This window comes from Neophocaena asiaeorientalis, unplaced genomic scaffold, assembly GCF_003031525.2.
Source record: "Neophocaena asiaeorientalis asiaeorientalis breed wild unplaced genomic scaffold, Neophocaena_asiaeorientalis_V1.1 scaffold36, whole genome shotgun sequence".
Classification (NCBI taxonomy): Eukaryota; Metazoa; Chordata; class Mammalia; order Artiodactyla; family Phocoenidae; genus Neophocaena; species Neophocaena asiaeorientalis.
Window position 1 is genome coordinate 8,301,109 of NW_020174149.1, and position 17,705 is coordinate 8,318,813.

The 17,705-nt window shown below is 48.3% G+C and overlaps 1 protein-coding gene across 4 annotated transcripts in view; it reads left to right on the plus strand.

Moving 5' to 3' along the window:
* The window catches only part of MINDY4 (MINDY lysine 48 deubiquitinase 4), a 134,151-nt gene that overhangs the window by 65,382 nt on the left and 51,064 nt on the right, over positions 1 to 17,705 (plus strand). For all 4 annotated transcript variants that reach the window (XM_024755053.1, XM_024755055.1, XM_024755054.1 and 1 more), the window contains 4 exons: positions 7,353 to 7,411; positions 12,421 to 12,527; positions 15,193 to 15,309; positions 16,540 to 16,628. In XM_024755053.1, coding sequence (XP_024610821.1) covers positions 7,353 to 7,411; positions 12,421 to 12,527; positions 15,193 to 15,309; positions 16,540 to 16,628 — 372 coding nt within the window. The remainder of the gene's footprint in view (positions 1 to 7,352; positions 7,412 to 12,420; positions 12,528 to 15,192; positions 15,310 to 16,539; positions 16,629 to 17,705) is intronic.

Genomic DNA, 17,705 nt, shown 5'->3' on the forward strand with positions numbered 1-17,705 from the left:
TACTTGAATTCATTTGTCCTGTTATATTTTACACGTTGATCTTGCCATACTTTTCCTTTCTTTTTTTTTTTAAAGATTTTTTTTGATGTGGACCATTTTTAAAGTCTTTATTGAATTTGTTGCAATATTGCTTCTGTTTTATGTCTTTTGGTTTTTTGGCTGTGAGCCATGTGGGATCTTGGCTCCCACCCCCCCCCCCCCCCCCCCCACCAGGAATCGAGCTTGTACCCCCTGCATTGGAAGGCGAAGTTTTAACCACTGGACCGCCAGGGAAGTCCCTTCCTCTCTTTTTCAACTTAACCATTTTAAAGTGAACAATCCAGTGGCATTTAGTGCATTCACAAATTTGTGTAACCACCACCTCTACCTAGTTCTAAGACATTTTCTTCTCTTCAAAGTAAAATCTCTTCCTATTAAGCAGTTTCTCCCCATTCCTCCCACTCCCAATCCCTGGAAACCACCAGTCCACAATATTTCACGTAAATGGAATCATATGTGACCTTTTGTCTCTGGCTTCTTTCACTTAACATAATATGTTTTTTGGTTTTGTTTTTTATAAATTTATTTATTTCATTTTATTTTTGGCTGCATTGGGTCTTCGTTGCTGCACTTGGGCTTTTCTCTAGTTGCGGTGAGCAGGGGCTACTCTTCGTTGCGGTGCGCGGGCTTCTCGTTGCAGTGGCTTCTATTGTTGCAGAGCACGGGCTGTAGGCACACAGGCTTCAGTAGTTGTGGCACGTGGGCTCAGTAGTTGTGGCGCATGGGCTTAGTTGCTCTGCGGCATGTGGGATCTTCCCGGACCAGGGCTCGAACCCGTGTCCCCTGCAGTGGCAGGCAGATTCTTAACCAGTGTGCCACCAGGGAAGCCCTAACATAATGTTTTTGAGATTTATTCATGTTGTAGCATGTATCAGTACTTCAGTCTTTTTTATGGTGGATTGGTATTTCAATGTGTGATGTATAACATTTTGTTTATCCACTCATCCATTGGTGGACATTTGTGGTGTTTCCACCTTTTGGCTATTGAGAATAGTGCTGTTATGAAGGTGTGTCCCTTCATGTTTTCAGTTCTTTTGGCTATATACCTAGGAGTGGAATTGCAGGGTCATATGTTAATTCTATGTTTAACTTTTTGAGGAACCGCCAAACTGTTTTTCACAGTGGCACTTTCTTGTGAATTAACTGATACGTGTTCTTTTTTCTTCTGCTTTCTGATTTGGAAGTTATATACTATCTTTTTACTCTTTTAATGGTTACTCTTAAATTTTGATCATAATTGACTTAAAGTTTTAAGTTTAATCACTATCTCTACCCCCTCAAAAAATGCAAAGATTTTAGAAAGCTTTAATTCTGATCATTCCCCCTTCCCAGGTTCCCTGTTTATTGTTGTCTAGTATTATCCCTTTGTTTTTAACTTCCCCCAGATTAGTTGCTGTTGTTATTATTTTTATTGTCAGCTCTTCTTTAGGTTTATCTAAATGTTCACAGATTTCTTTTCTGCCGTTGCTTGCTGCATCCTCCTCTTTCTTTCTGGGTTCAGTTTTCTTCTCCTGAAGTAAGTCCCTTAGTTGTGCATTCAGTGAAGGTCTGTGATGGTAAACTTTTTTAGTCTTTGTCTGAAAATGTTTTCATTTTATCCTTACCTTTAATATTTTGAATACTAAAGATGTCTTTTGTTAAAGTAATTGTTATTTATGGATAATCTATCTACCTTTTCTCTAAGATTTTTCTCATTGTCTTTGGTATTCTGGTAGTTTTAAGATGACATATCTAGGTGTGCATTTACTTTCATGTGTATCATTTGAGACTTATTATGTTTCTCTGAGGATTCATGTCTGGTGGGTTCTTAGCAATTATCTTTTCAATAATCTCCTTTCTCACATTCTCTTTATTCTTTCCTTCTGGAACTCCTTTTAGATGTATATTGGACTTAAAATTTTTTCCCTCCATGTCTCTTATTTGTTCTTTCGTGTATTTCGTCTCTCTTCTGATGGAGTTGCATTCTTCACTGTATCTAATCTCCTTTTTTAAGTTTACCAGAAGTTTCCCCCAACTTTAAAAAAGTTCTAACCCATAGAAAAGTTGAAAGCATCGTACGTGAAACCTACCTTCTGCAATTCTAAGATTCTTTTTGCACTTGTTTTCTCTCTTTCTTTCTCTCTCCTCTTTTTCCCTCCCCCACATTTTTGATGACTGATTGAAAGTAAAATTCAGATATCATGGCATTTCACCCCTAAATATTTCCGCTTGCATCTCCTAAGGACAAGAACATAACCACAGCACCATTATCACATCCAAGAAATCTCACATTGACTCAATGACCTCTGCTAACATAAAGCCCACAATCAAATCTCTCCCAAATGGCTCCAAAGCGCTCTTTGAGACTTTAGTTTTCCAACCCAGGATCCATTTAAGGTTCACTCATATTTGGTTGCAATGTCTCTCTAGTCTCTTTTACTCTCAAACAATTTCCCTCCTTTTTCAGTTTTTCATGATGGATGTAGGCTTGGTGTCTCATAGAATGACCACATTCTAGATATATCTGTTTCATTATTGGATTTATGTCAGACAGTTTTTGGCAAGGACAATACATATGCGATGTGATGTACTTCCCAGTACATCACATCAGGGGCACGGTAACGTCAGTTTGTTTTATTTTTGGTGATGCTAAGTTGGGTCAGTCTGTTAGGGTTTTGCCAATCTCTCCGTTATTGGAATCAATAAGGAACCTGTAACTCTCAGACCATATGAATATCCTGTGAAACCTTTTAGCCCATGGTTTGAACATCCATTGGAGATCTTTTCCCATATTAGGAATTTATAAAATCGCGATTTTCTAACTTTTCTCGTTTTATCATTCCTTTTCCATTTATTAGTTGACAGTCTTTTACAGAGAAGAGCTTTCTGTTATCTATCCCTGCCCTCCTTCCTCCTCTAGTAGCAGACTCGTGGATTTAAAAAATATGTATTTGATATGCTATTTTCCGTCACCATCATTATATGCCCCAGAGTTTTCTTATTTCCGTGACTGTATTTGCTCTTCAGAGTTGCCCATTCTTTTCTCAGAGTGTCTGTTTCTTTTCGCCTGATTTCTATTCCTTTCTTAAAAAGTTCCCCAACTCTCTCTAATTACAGCCTCTTTTAGATTGCTGTTCTATTATCTCAAGTTCTTAGGAATCCTACTTACTGTGTCAGTTGGCTTTCACTTACGGTGGATCGTTTTCTCACATACTTAACAGTTTTTTGTTTTGAGCATATTTTCAGTGGGACTTAAAAAAAAAAACAACTCTCCCTCCCCCCGGGGAATCTTGTGTGACCTGCTCTGTAGAAGTGCCCCTCCAGATGATTTTACATGGCTTGAGTTAAAGTGTGCTGGCATATCACTGGCTCGGGAAAATTTTATGTAAATTTCTTATGTTCTGGTTTCTTGTGCTGTATGCGTGGGGTCAATTCACACTGGCTTCAGTGTTTCCATCAAATAGAATATATAGTAAGTGATCAATATCTTTCTTCTCATGGAATATCTTTCTTTTGTAATCATAGCTAATTTAGCCAAGTATCCAGTACCAAAGACAGAGGAAGGAGCATCTCCTTGTCTGATTTTAATGCTGAGAGCTGGTGAACTATTCTGAGTGTTGGGTATGTAAGCAGTTGAGCATCTTCAAGAATAACGGGACCCAGGCACGTCAGTCCTCTCAGAGCCCCTGCACCTGGTCATGTTCCACAGCGAGTGGTCTTGCTCAGGCTTTCCCCAAGGTACACATGAGGCACCTGATACCCACAGAGGTAGGTGACTTGCCCAAGGTCACTCAAGAGTCGGGGGGATCAGAGGCAAGAACTCTGGTCTCTGAGTGGCTCTTTCTACCTACCCGAAACCCAGTTATCCAGGGATTGAGTCCTGGCCCTACGTAGCCCCCGACACCTGCGATGCCCTGGCCCTTGCCCCTCCCTTGGGGGCACGAAGAGGAGCTTGGCTGGGAGGTGGAGACCTCAGACCCAGCAGGCAAGCGCGTGTTTACAGCCTGGCTCCCGAGGATTTATTAGATGCATACTTTGACACATGCCTCCAGGTTATATGCACAATCGCATTTTTAAAAAGTGTTTTGAATCCTTGATTTATCTTTTTGTCATTGTTTTTCATAATAGTTTTCACTCAAAGGCAAGAACATGCTTTTAAACTGACCTTTTAAACTTTGTAATGCTTATGCCACAAAGGGACACATAAAAGGAACAATAGGGCATTCCCTAAGTGTGAGCATTACTGAAGTCTCCTCTGGTGAAGAGATCTATGGGAAACGGCACAAAGCATCTGAGCTGGGCTCTCGCAGCTGATGGATGGCCTCAGGGTGGACGTCTCATGACCGGGAAGAGGCCCAGCTGTACCCTACACAGCAGGAACATCATCCCCGCCCTCTCCTCACTGCTCGTGGCCATCCGCGTGCCCCTGCGGCTTTGCCCTTGGGAGCCAAGGGGACAACTTGGGAGGTTTGGACTTTGTCTCCTGGTCCACAGGAAGCCATGGAGGGTTCTGGGTAGGGAAAGGAAGCATAAAGTAGAAAAAAGAGCAACACAGAGCATTTGGAGCCAGGGGCCTGTGTTTGAGCCCTGGCTCCGGCGCTTCTAAGCTGTGTGACCCGTGTGAGTCACCTAGCTTGTGTGAGGGTCACTCTGGTATTGGCACCCATGTATGGAGCAGTGGCTAGGTGCTGGGCACGCAGGATACAGAGGCAGTCAAGGGAACCTCACAGTCCTTTGTTCCTCCGTGATTGTTTCTCTTACTGTGTGTATGTTTCCCATGGCTGCTACAACAAATTACCACAGTTTAGTGACTTAAAACAACATGAATGTATTATCTCACTGTTCTGGAAGACTGAAGTCTGAAATCAGTTCCACTGGGCTGCAGTCAGGGTGTTGGCAGGGCCCGTCCTTTAACAACTGGAATCTGTTTCCTTACCTTTTTCAGCTTCTAGTGACCACCCGCATTTCTTGGCTTGAGGCCCCTTCTTCTGTCCTCAAAGTGCATCACTTCAACCTCCGTTTCCATCGTCATCCTACCTCTCTTCTTCTGTGTCAGATCTCCTTCTGCCTCCCTCCTATAGGGACACTTGTGATTAGGTCGCCCCCACCCGGATAATCCAGGCTACTTTCTTCCACTTCAAGATCTTTAACTTAATCTCATTTGCAAAGTTCTTTTTGCCATATAAGGTACCATTTTCCATTTCCAGGGATTAGGATGCAGGTATCTTTGGGGACCATTATCCAGCCTACCACAGCATGTCATAGTGCAATTTATGTCTGTTTATTGTACGCAACTGGGTCTCCCTGGGGCAGGGAGACAGCCCTGCTGGACAGCTGCCCCATGTTTGCTAAGTGAGTGAAGAAATGAATGAATGCATGCTTTGCATTTGAGAGGAAGGTAACATTCCAACGGGGCTGGAGAGGATGAGTGTGAGCTTGCCAAGCGATATTCTAGGTGGAGTGAACAGCTTGTGAAACGGTGTGGAGGCGTGGGCTGAGAAGTTAGCGTGGAGGACATGCAGGTGGAGTGGGAGAGTGCAGAGGGAGGTGATGCTGGGGTGGGTGGTAGGTAGCTAGGCCACAGGCAGCACGGAGGACACACTAATGGGCTTGGGTTTTGTCTTATGGTTGCTGCCATTATCTTCGGAGTCATTGCTTAGGTTCCAATCCCTGTGCTGCCACTTATATGCTGTGTAACTCTGGGGAAATTACTGGACCTCTCTGAGACTCAGTGCCCTGACTACTTCCTAAGGCTCTTTTGAGGAGCAGATGACTTTTGATGCTTGCAAAGCACTTAACACAGTGCCTGCAACAGTCAAAGGAATCAGAAAGTATTTGCCGCTATAATTGCCATCATTTTTTATAAATAGGATGTCTCTTGTTGATGACGATGTTGGGGAACCTTTGAAGAATTTCAGCCAGGCCGTGGCATGGTCAGATTTGCTTTCTAGAAAGATGCCTTTGACACTCGTGTGAAGATGTGGGGACCAGCACGGGGTGGGGCATCACACGGGGGGTCAGGAAACCAGTTAGGGGGCTGTGAGAATGATCTCGGTGAGGGACGAAGAGGCAGAGAGCAGAGATGGGTCCGAGAGAGATGTTGTTGCCATCAGGGTGTTCCAGAGATGTCTTTTCTGCTGATGTTCCCAGCTCAGAATGGTGCAAGGTGGCTTTTAGAGACCATCTAGCACCTGCGCCTCAGTCCTTGCTTTTCAGACACCTTGCCTTAGTCTCTGGGTAAAATAGTGACACAGGGGATAGAAGGGATGGGACTCAGGTCCTCAGCTTTAGTGGCAGTGAGATCGGGGGTGGGGCGAGGTGTGGCTGGCTGATGGAGGCTTCTGATGAAAGCACACTCCTTATTGCTGGGTCCTGGGGAGGGGGGCACAGTGTCTGTGTGCCCCCCCCCTCCCCTCTACATCCTCCTGCTGCCCCTCCGTGCCTTAGCTCCCCTTTCCAGCTTGTTCTCTCACCATTCCCCGCAAGAACACTTGCAGAATCCTGGTAGCCTAGGGGCGTAGGAATTTTGTGGCTCTGAGTTGAGGAAAATGAGCTCAGCTGCGTGGGGGAGGATGAGGGGCTGCCTGGGAGGCGGGTGGAGGAGCTCTGTGTTCCAGCGCCAGAGGAAGAAACCCGGAGTCTAGAGCAGGACGTGCTCAGGGATTCGGTACTGCGCGTCCTCCGTGGTCTTCCACTCACGCCCCTTCATACATCTTCAGGAGGAAGCCAATTCAATAGAACCTACTGTGGCAAGATTATGATTGTTACTTCAATCATATCTTAGCCTGCAAGGATGTTGGAGGAAAATATATTTCAATGCCACGTTCAAAAGAGCTGTCATTTTTAACATTGTAAATGGATTTTTCAAGGGGGTGATGTAATGTTGTTATTTTCAATACATTCTTTTTAAAAAATAATTTGACTTCAGTTCAGATCGATGCATGCTGGAGGGAAAAAAGATCCAAAGAGAGCTGAAATACAGGTGGGCCATTTAAAGAAAGCTCTGTGTGCACATCTCTGAATTTACAAGTCAGGATCACAGTATGTATTCTTTGGTGCATTCTTGAGGTTTCTGATAAATGGCTGCTGATAGCTTTACAAGAAAGCTGGGAGAAAGGAGACAAACAAAAAAATGAGATAAGAAAATCTGTGCAGTGATTGCAGGAACGTGATGTGTGTGTGCGCGCACGTGCACGGGTGAATGTGTTTCCCAGCAGTATTACAGTGGCATCAGCAAATTAGCTTGCATTCGGTTCTCGGGAAGTGTCAAACTACAGGGTCCATCGACCTATATTCTCCTATGGGGCATTGACATTTCCTTTTTTTATTTCTAGGAGTAATCAGTTGCCAGCATCCAATAAGGTCGACGGTGAGCTCGCTGTGCTGCAGCTTGGTGGGTACCACTGGGGCCTCTGTGCTGTGCCCATCAGGGCCCAGGGGGTGTTCATTTGGTCTGCCTGGGAGGTAATGGGTGGTAGCGCTCTCTGCTGGCCTGGGGGTGCGTCTCCTTTCTTCCCACCTGACCTCAGGAAGGAGGGGCTGGCCCGATGAGTAGAGCAGGCTTCTCTCTTTTTTGGTTGATGTCCAAATCCGTCTTCCACTGCCTATCTCTCCCGAGGAAGTCCTTATAAGAAGTCTGGACATTTCTACATCCACACTGGGAGAGAGGGGGCAGAAAAGCCTTTTCTGCATTTGCAGGTTCTTTTAGGGTTACTCAGAACCTATAGAAGTCTCGAGAAGACAGTGCTCAGTCAAAATATTAGTATATCTCTGCCTGGAGAAGCCTATCCTTTAAACATCTTCCCCCACGTATCACTGAGGTGTAAAACACAAATCGTGAGGCGCATCAGTGCACAAACCTTTAGTGTTCAGCTCAGTGCCCTTTCACATGTGTATACGTCTGTGTACCTCCTCTGCAAGATCTAGATAAGAACATGTCCATCCACTCTTTCGTTTTGAAGCCATCTTTTTTTTTTTTCTCTCTCTTTCTGGAATTCTCTACTCCCCAAAGACTGATGTGTTTGCAGGACTTGGCAAAAGCCAAGAATAGAATAAAGGAGGACAACCAAGGACCAAACATGAAAGGACGAGGCTTGAGTGCCGTTGACCTTTGCTCTCCTCCTGGAAGCCAGCAATTTACCTGTTGGACCATTTTGGCGTACAGGAGCTGAGAGCTGCTCACACCCTTTTCGTCTCCTTTTAAGCACCCCCTTTAATATGAAGGAGGAAAGCAGCTCGCCCTTTAGAAGTGACTTGTGTGAGACATGCTGGCAGTTTGCTTTGATGAAGTTGAAAGGCAGGGGCAGGCCTCCGAATGATGGAGGCAGGGGTTTGTTTATTCTGCTTAGTTCTTCTCAGAGGTAAGAGGAGTTCCTCAGAGGTTTGGTTTTTTTTTGTTTTATTTTTGGCTGCGTTGGCTCTTCGTTGCTGCGCACAGGCTTTCTCTAGTTGCGGCGAGCGGGGGGCTACTCTTTGTTGCAGTGTGCGGGCTTCTCATTGCGGTGGCTTCTCTTGTTGCGGAGAAGCCACGGGCTCTAGGCGCGCGGGCTTCAGTAGTTGTGGCGCTCGGACTCAGTAGTTATGGCTCACAGGCTCTAGAGTGCAGGCTCAGTAGTTGTGGCTCACGGGCTTAGTTGCTCCGTGGCATGTGGGATCTTCCTGGACCAGGGCTTGAACCCGTGTCCCCTGCATTGGCTGCACCACCAGGGAAGCCCCCTCAGAGTTTTAATCATCAGAAATGGCTGGTGGGATCATTTGGCCCACCCAGGAAGGGGCAGATTTCACTGGGCACACGGCTGTGCAGAATGAAGGCCGGAGCCGGGAAGGGCTGGCATCTGAAGCCTTTCTGTGAAGCGCTTTAAGATTTTCTAATGAAAGCCACTCCTGTTTGGACATAAAGTTCCCGGCCTTGGGACCCCAGAGGGCTTCTATTGGGAGGAAGGCTTTTAGCGATTCTCTCAGAGCCAAGCTGTTTGAAGTGTGTGTGCCTTTTCCGGAGGGAGGCCGACCCCTCTTTGCTGGTGGCTCAGCTGACGATTTAGAGAAGAAGATGGAGATAAAAGATAAGAGGGCGTGCAACCCAGTCACCCAGAGAAAGACGAAGAGTAGTTTGGGGTGGGGGGTCAGAAACAAGGAATAGTATTCCCTTCCCCATCCTAACTCATCTTTCTTTGGTTCAAGTCAGCAAACTTTGGTTAGCATTACATGCCTGGGCACATACAGGGCTGTCAAAGGCACTTTTCATCGCTGTGATGAAAAGTGGCCTTGCCTTCTTGGAGGGTGGGGCTGGGTGAGACGAAGGAATAGAGGTGACCCCTGATAGCAACACACAAAGTGGATGAGCAGCAGCTCCTCACTGCTTCAGGAGGTGAGTAGGCCAAGACTGTGGTGGGTTCCAGAAGTTTCCATAGTGAGGTGGCATTTAGACTGGGCTTGATGGATGAGCAAGGTCTTGTCAAGCAGAGATATGAGGCGAACGATGTTTGAGGCCATCTCTGGATGTGCGTGGAGGATGGATTTTAGGGGCAGGAGTCTGCACGTTTGGGAGACTGGTGAGGGTCTCTTGGAATAGTTCCAGAGAAGAGGTGCTTGGGGCCCTGTTCTATCTGGGGAAATCCTATGGGTATTTCAAGACCCTGATCAAATATTTACTTCTTGTGGGAAGCTTCCCTGACCGTTTAAGGCAGAATTATTTGCCTCTTCCCCTCTGCTCTTAGAACCTTTGCACCCATCTCCATTTTAGCACTAACGTCGTGTTCTTCGGCAGTGAGCTCCTTGAAGGCAGGGGTGGTGTTTTCACCATCTCTGGACCTCCTCCGACCCACGTAACCAGTGGCACGTCATGCGTGCTCAGTAAAGTGCTTGATGAACAAATAGAAAAATGACAACACATTCCTGTAACAGTGGGGAGAGAAGGGGGGCAGCGTATGAGGATTCTGGAGGCGGTATATATAATCTGGAGGCTGGAGCAGCGTGGCGTGTGGGAGAGGGTTGAGGTTTTGGCCTGGGTCCCTGGTGGAGGGTTGGGGAGATGGAGTCTTATCAAAATGGAAGCCTGGAAGGCTTCTGTGCTGAGAACCCTGAGTCCGGGGCATTGGGGCACTTCCAGGAGAAGATGTCTTGCAGTTAGTGTGAAGTACTGGGTGGGAACTTGGAAAAAGAGATATACGGGCCTCTATTAAGTACTACCAAGTATATGTATATGTTTTCCTCCAAAGGGTAAATAAAATGGTATGGGAAACAAAATCCCTTGCTTCTTTTCAACCAGGCATTTACACCAGGGCCTTAAAAATAGCATTTTCAAGCCACTGGCGTTTGCAGCTGGTTTTATCTGATTGGCCAACATGTCATGCTGGAGTGCTTTGTTTTCCTTTGCACGGCCATCCCGCCACATCTGGACCTGCCTCATGGTCCTGAACCGGCTCCCTGCACAGGCGCCAGCTGCCTCCTGGCAGAAGCCGAGGGAGGCTGCCTGTTCCTGGGGGCTCCATCAGTCAGCCCCCTTTGGGCCCCCAGCCTCCAGCCTCAGACTTAGTTCATGGGGCTCAAACAGAGCATGTTTCAGCCCTGGTTCCCTTCAGGACAGCCTTAGACTAAACAGAAGCCTCCAAATACGCTTAAATCCTGCCCGCTCTGGGCCTCCAGGAAACGGTCTGGCTGAGGCATCACAAGGACCCTTCAGGGCCTGGCAGAATCACTCAGTTACTCTCCCGCTCTGTTCTGGCCCTCAGATGCCTAGGATTGGATTAATCACACATCTCTGTTGCTTAATTAACATTCTCAGTATTGACCTTTGCAGAGCCTGCTCATGGGCCTCCCTCTTGCCTTTCCTTCCTGATTTCCCTTTAGCCTCATGCTACACTCCCATGAGCCTTGTCTCCGTAAGCAGCCACTCTCACGTATTTAGTGGTTTCTTTCTGCTTGTGTGTGCTCTTGCAAAAATCCTTAGTGTGTTTTGTGTGCATGTGTTTATAATGGATGTAAATCGTGTTGTGTTACACATCCCATTTGCTTTCTTACTCTCTCTACCCAGAGCCATGTTTTCAACACCCGTGCGTGTTGCTGGGTGAACATCTGGTCTTTATTTCAGGTGTTTTTGTAAGACCATGGTCACAGGGTGGCTTTTTTAGAGACCCTAACTAAGAAAGGTTCTCATTTAAATTCCAGACTTGTTTAAAAATTTTGTTTCACCCTGAAGGTAAAATCTGTCTCCATCTCAGTGGACCGAGCCTCGTGCTGTGCCTGGTCCTCCTCCAGGGGAGAAAAGGAGGCTGTAGAATAAGATTTATGGCACGTGTTCTGGGGATGTTGGCCTTTGCACACCGTCTCAGAAGATGCGGGGCGGGGACTGTGACGTTTCTGTAGTCCCAGATGCACAGAATTATGGCAGGCAATGTTGGTTTCTATACAGCGTGGCGTGCTTTTTAAATAAGCATTTAATCTTAGGGAAAGGGGGATGGAAAAAGTCTCCAGAGGCTCTCTGGAGACCGGCCTGCCCAGCTTTGCCAGCATCGTTGCCTTGGGCTGTTTTCACTTGGATCCTGCATCTGAGGGTTCTGGTGGATGCTGCGGCAGTGCGTATGGTGGCGAGAGGGAGCCTCACTGGCTGGGAAGGCACAGGCTGATGCTGACAACACCCACGCTGGGACCCTCTCTGGGCCTCAGTCACCCCAGCTATGAGAATGTGACTTAGTTTCCCTTCTGGCTGGAGGTCCAGGGAGGTCTGACTGGCAGGATGGCCGAGCAATTAGGAGTTGGCCTGGGTTTATGTTCTATCTCTGCAACTTTCCATCTGTGTGACTTTTGGTCAGTTACTTAACTTCTCTAAGCTTCAGTTTCCTCATCTTTAAATGCGATGATGATACTCTCTCGTGGAAGCTGTTCTGGGGCTTAGATGATAAAACACAGATGGTAAGTAAATGAAAACCATGGTAGTGATAATCTATTATAACTATTATTATTCTCGCAGGAAGGGCGGCACTTTCTTGCCTAATTCCGCCCTCTTCATGTTTGTCTTCAGGGGGACAGATCTGTGGGTCACGCCCACCTTTCGTAAGAATTGTGTCTGAGCCAAGCTCTTCTGGGCCTGACTCGCAGCTTAGGCCTAGGCCCTTGTTTCTGCATGTCCACGAGCAGAGCTTTCTAGCGGACTGATAGCCAGGTCCCATCTGCCAGCATCCTGGGACCAGCGTGGGGTGACACGGAGCAAGGGCTCTCACTCTGCCTTTCTCCTTCTGATGAAGGCTTGGGAGCCTCAGCAGGGACAGGGGGTGGGTGGTGGAGGAGCCCTCCTCTCATTCCAGCCACCTCAAGACTCATCAGTGTCCTGAGTGTTAAACGGCTTCCTAGTCTGTTCTCTGTGAGTCATAACAAGGAGCTCACGTGGCCACGGTTGTCTTTCAGAGGATGTGGAGGATGAATTCCTAAGGGAAGAAGTCATCCTGTCTCCAGTGCCATCGATACTCAAGCTGCAAGTAGCGTCAAAGCCCATCGACCTCTCAGTGGCAAAGGTGGGTGTCAGTTGAAAAGTGCCAGGTGATGTGTCTGGATTTGAGTTAGTGTGAATTGAAGGCATCTGGGTTTGAGTTGGTGTGGATGAGGTGATTTTCTTTTTTTTTTTTTTTTTTTTTTGGAGGCCATGGCTCACGGGCCCAGCTGCCCCGCGGCATGTGGGATCCTCCCGGACCAGGGCACGAACCCGTGTCCCCTGCATCAGCAGGCGGACTCTCAACCACTGCGCCACCAGGGAAGCCCGATCAGGTGATTTTCATCTCTCTGGCTCCATTCATCCTGTTACAATCTCTCAGTCACTGTTAAAATGGAAATTTGCATGTGATGTGGAAGAAAACCTGAACGGAGAGTCAGGAAAACAAGGGCCTAGTCCTGGCATCTCCCTCTCCTTCTCTGAGACAAGAGGTGAGGATACAACCTCCTCCCATTCACACATTCCGGAATCCAGCTTTTCTGTTGGTCCAGAGCTCTGCTTCACCATGTCCGCAACCGGTAACTCCAGGGTTGCGATGGGAACGGGATAACTGTCCTCATTAGCTCGACTGTGCTCCCGCACTGGTCCCCTGAGCTGGGCTCAGGCTGGGCTGCAGTGAGGGAAGGACAGGGAAGTGTTACCAATTCCTCAGCGCCACCTGGGTTCACACCAGTGACCTCCTGGAGTCACAGGACTTCGGGAGCCAGTTCCTGGCCTCAGCAGCCTCCTCTGTGGGGATGTCCTGGCTTCCTCACCATCTCTGCTGCCATAGGGCCTCGCCCTTCTCCGTGGCCAGTGGTTCCTGCGGGATGGAATGCTGCCCCTGCTGTCCTCCACTGGCTTTTCAGCCGGGATCCAGGAGGAAAAAATAAAACTCCTGGGGACACAGCTGACCCTGTTCTCTTCCTGCTTACCAAGTATTTACTCGGCACGCAGATGAAAAGTCAAAGGTTTTTCTAGAGGTTTTGTCCCTCCCCATCCGTCTCCTCCTTTTCCCTTCCTTCGTTTAAAACCACAGGGAGAGGGTCAGACACAGCTAAGTAGCCCCAGGCCTGGGAGTAAGAGCTCTGGTTGTCTGTAGCCACGGGGCTACGATTCTTTGCAGTGGGTACCGCTATTTGGTGAAGGGCCCTCAGAGGCCTCTAAAGACCACCCAGTAGTAGCATCTCCAAAAGCAGCTGAAAAAAACCGAGGCCCACACAGAGAAAGGAGGACCCAGGACACGTGGTGTCCACAGCCACAGCAAGCAGGACCCAGGTTTCCAGGCTCGTAACCCTGTGACCTGGCAACCATACTGTGCCTAGCTGGGAGCTGTCATTCTGTGATTGAGAGAATAGACATGGGCTTCAGCCGGAAAACTCAAGGTCCTATCGTTTCTAGGCCCTTGGGAAACTCAGTCCAAATACATCGATGATCGCAGTTGATGCAAGAAGGGGAACCAAGCCCTGACAGATGAATTTACCCACCCCTCTCTCCTGTGTGCCACTAGCCCACATGTGATGACGTGTAGACAGACGCTCTGTCACAGAGATTTTCCTTGTACTTAGTGAAAAGAAAAAAAAGAACCAATTCTAGAGGGAAACGTGAGTCTGTAGGAAAGATATGACCTGCAAAGAGACGGTCTGAGCGGGTAGTGACAGAATCCACGTGCTGGCCCTTCAGATACTCCTGGATGTAGAATCATGGCGGAGAGAGAAGAGGCAGCCGGCCTGGGGAAGGGGCAAGTGGAGATGAGGCTCTGCTTTCCCATCCACGGGCTGGTCAGTGGGGAGGGGTTGGCACTTTCTGGGGCTCTGGAGGGTGAGGCTTGGGTTGATGGGAGATCCGTATCAGCCAGCAGTTTTGAGAACACAGAGCTGTGAAGAAATGGAGGGGCTGCCTTGGGAAGTGGTGGGAACCCTCTTCACTTGGTGGTTGGAGTGTTCAAGCCAAGTTTATGGGGGGAACCACTCTCGGGTGATGTTGCAGAGGAGATCCTTACATGTGGGAAGGGGTTGTACCAGTGTGGGGTTGGCAAACTTTTTCTGTAAAGGGCTACTACGTAGTGTATTTTTGCCTCTCGGTGGCATCCACGCAGCTCCGCCATTGTAATGTAAAAGAAAACACAGACAATATGTAAACACATGGGTATTGCTGTGTTTCAATAAAACTTTATTTACAAAGCAAGTGGAGGGTCGGATTTGGCGTATGGGTCACAGTTTGTCAGAGCACCAGTTCTCAAACTTGGCTGTACGTTGGAATCACCTGGGGAGCTTTTAATAGTACAGATACCAGCGTCCGACGCCCAGGGGTTCTGCTTTAGTTGGCCCGGCACGGGGCCTGAGTGTCAGGATTGTTCAGGGCTCTGTAGGTAATTATAACGTGCGGTCAAGAACCTCCCAGGTCTTTTGTAAAACTAAAATTTTGTGTATCAAGGAACTTCTAAGGAAGCTCAAAAGATTTTGGCCTGGGTCAGCACAGGCTGGTAAGGTTTACAGATACTCCAGAGGTAAGACCCTGAGGGTCTATTTTCTCTGTCCTCAAATATGAGAAGAATGGGTTTGCAAAATAAAAAGAAAACAGATTACCCTGCTGGAAAACAGACTACCCTGCTAGAACTCAAGACCAGCTCCCGTGGGAATGCGAACACCCAGCAGTGTACTGTTGTTTGCTTTTAAAACAACCGATACAATTCTCTCTTCTTTTGACAGGACATAAAGACCATTCTGTTTGGTTCCAGCTTTTGCTGTTTCAACGAAGAATGGAAACTTCAGAATTTTTCCTTTAACGACTCAGCATCATTAAGATACGGCATCGTGCAGAACAAGGCAGGTTGTTTTTAAGTGCCCCCGGGGACCCTGCTGTGGGCCCATCATGGACAGGGGCACACGTCCCCCAGTTTGGTAAATCCTGTGGGTGTTGCCTGCGCCAGCCCCTCATTTGCTGAGTTGTCACCCAGGGCAGGAACTTCACGTGTGGCTGGCAGAGCAGAGCGGGGCAACATGACCGCTGCCGTGAGGGGTGCGTGATGCCGGAGGGGACAGGGAGCAGGAGGGGGCCTGTGTCTGCTCAGGGGTACCAGAGAGGGTCCTTAAGCTGAATACTGAGAGACGATTTTGCAGGTAGAGCTGGAGAAAGGATACTGGAGGCAGAGGGCAGCATAAACAAAGGGAGGCCGTGTGAAAATACAGGGACTGCAGGAAGGGGCAAAAGTACCAAGCGTGAGGACCAGAAGTGTGCGGGGAGGATATGATATAAGACAGGGAAATGGAGGTAGATTGTGGCAGGATTTGAACATGGCTTATACACAGTTGCCAAGATACACATTTTCAGGGCCAGAAGATAGCTGTAAAATCCGGCAGCTTATCCCGGTTCCGTTTCTCAAGCCCCAGGAGCCTCCCCCTGCCCCACACTGCCTGAGGAAGAACCCCAAGACCACCCACTTCTGCCCCTAACTTGGCCAAGTCAGCACATCTTCTTGCACCCCGAGTTCAAGGGCACCCACGGCCCCTGCTCTGACAGTCCTTGTACTTGTTGATGCCTACAGGGGTGATCTCCTCAAGGAGCCCTCTCCCTCCAAGTCACACCTACTAGGTGCTGAGGCAGGCCACTGGCCGGGGAACAAGACTGCTTACACAAGCGGAGGCTGCCCAAGGGGCTCGCTTCTGGCTGAGATGGTCAGGGAAGCCTTCCTGGAGGAGGAGGCCTTTAGGATGGGCCTTGAAGGCTGGGTAGACAATTGACACCGTCAGCCTGTGGACACGGAAACATGTCTCTGGATGCCTGGACACCCGTGGTGACAGCCGCTGACGGGTTGTGAAGAGTCACTTTCCCCCCATCACACACCACAGACTTTGCTCCTTCCTCTAGCGATGGGCACCTGGGCCTCTGTCACCCCCTCTCTGTGACTCAGGGTCAGCACTTCACAGAGGTAGTCACCACGCAGGAGACCCCTGTTTGAGGCTCTGTAACCTGTTGGAGGAGGCTGGTTCCGGAGGAACAGGTGGCCCTGCCCTGGGTCCGTTCTTACAGGCACTGACGCGCGTCCTTCTTTGCAGGGTGGTCCCTGTGGGGTTCTGGCAGCTGTCCAAGGCTGTGTCCTACAGAAACTCCTGTTTGAAGGAGATAGCGGAGCTGACTGTGCTCGGTAAGTCAGCGCTCATTCTGGCAATAGCTTCTCTTCCCAAGGCTTCTCCTCACTGTCCAGAAAAAATAAGCAAGGAAATGTGTGTTTGTTCCCTGATATTTCCCGTCTTCTGGAAAGGGGAAACGGTGGCTGGCTAACAGGGCCAGCGCTGACCAGTTTAAATGACCTGCATGCCATTTGTTTCTAAGAGCAGGGAGGCTTGTTAAGTCCTGTGCCACATGGGAAGTGGCAGTTGGAACAGCACTGAAACTCAGGCCACCCCCTCCTCAGGAGTGGAGCACAGCAACCACCAAATCCCATCTACACCCAGGTCAGCCTGCTGACCCCTCCACTGAGCCCAGGTCTCCCCTCCCTCCCCTCGTTCCCCCACCTCTGCTCACAGCCATCTCCACACGGTCCAGCCAGACCTGCAGGATACAGTTTCCTCCCCTTGGCCATTCTGTCTCCACCTCACACGCTGAGTGTTTGCACACAGCCCTTCATTCTCATCCTTACTGCCTCCACAGACATTTCTGGAACATTCTCTCTGTGCGGATACCGGTGATTCAGAGAGGAATAGACGCATTCTCTGTTCTCCCGAGTGCTCTGTGAGGTTGAGGGATGGAGAGAAATCCATAATCCTACCTTGCGGTTGGTGCTCAGGTAGAAGGATTATCGAGGGGCTACCCAAGGCTGGGGCCAGCTCGGCTGGTTTGAGGAGGCAGCCCTCTTACCTTAAGCAGTAACTATGTGCCCAGTGGCACTGAGTCACCCTCAGATTTACAGAACTTCTGGCACTTGCCTTTCTTTTTTAGTTCAAATCTAATATACATACAGAAGAGTACACAACTCAAAGAAGGGTACAACTCACGTATGTTCTGCTTAATGAATTATTGCCAAATCACACACCCATGAACACAGCACCCAGATCAAGGAAGAAAATATTTCCAGCTCCCTGGAAGCATCCTCCTGCCCAGTAGATACCTCCATTCTCTTCTCCAAAGTTGTGATTAAGCGGATTTGAAAATCACAGCTTAGTTTTGACAACTCCTGAACTTGAATTCAAGGGGCTTGCCTTTTTTTTTTTTTTTTTTTTTT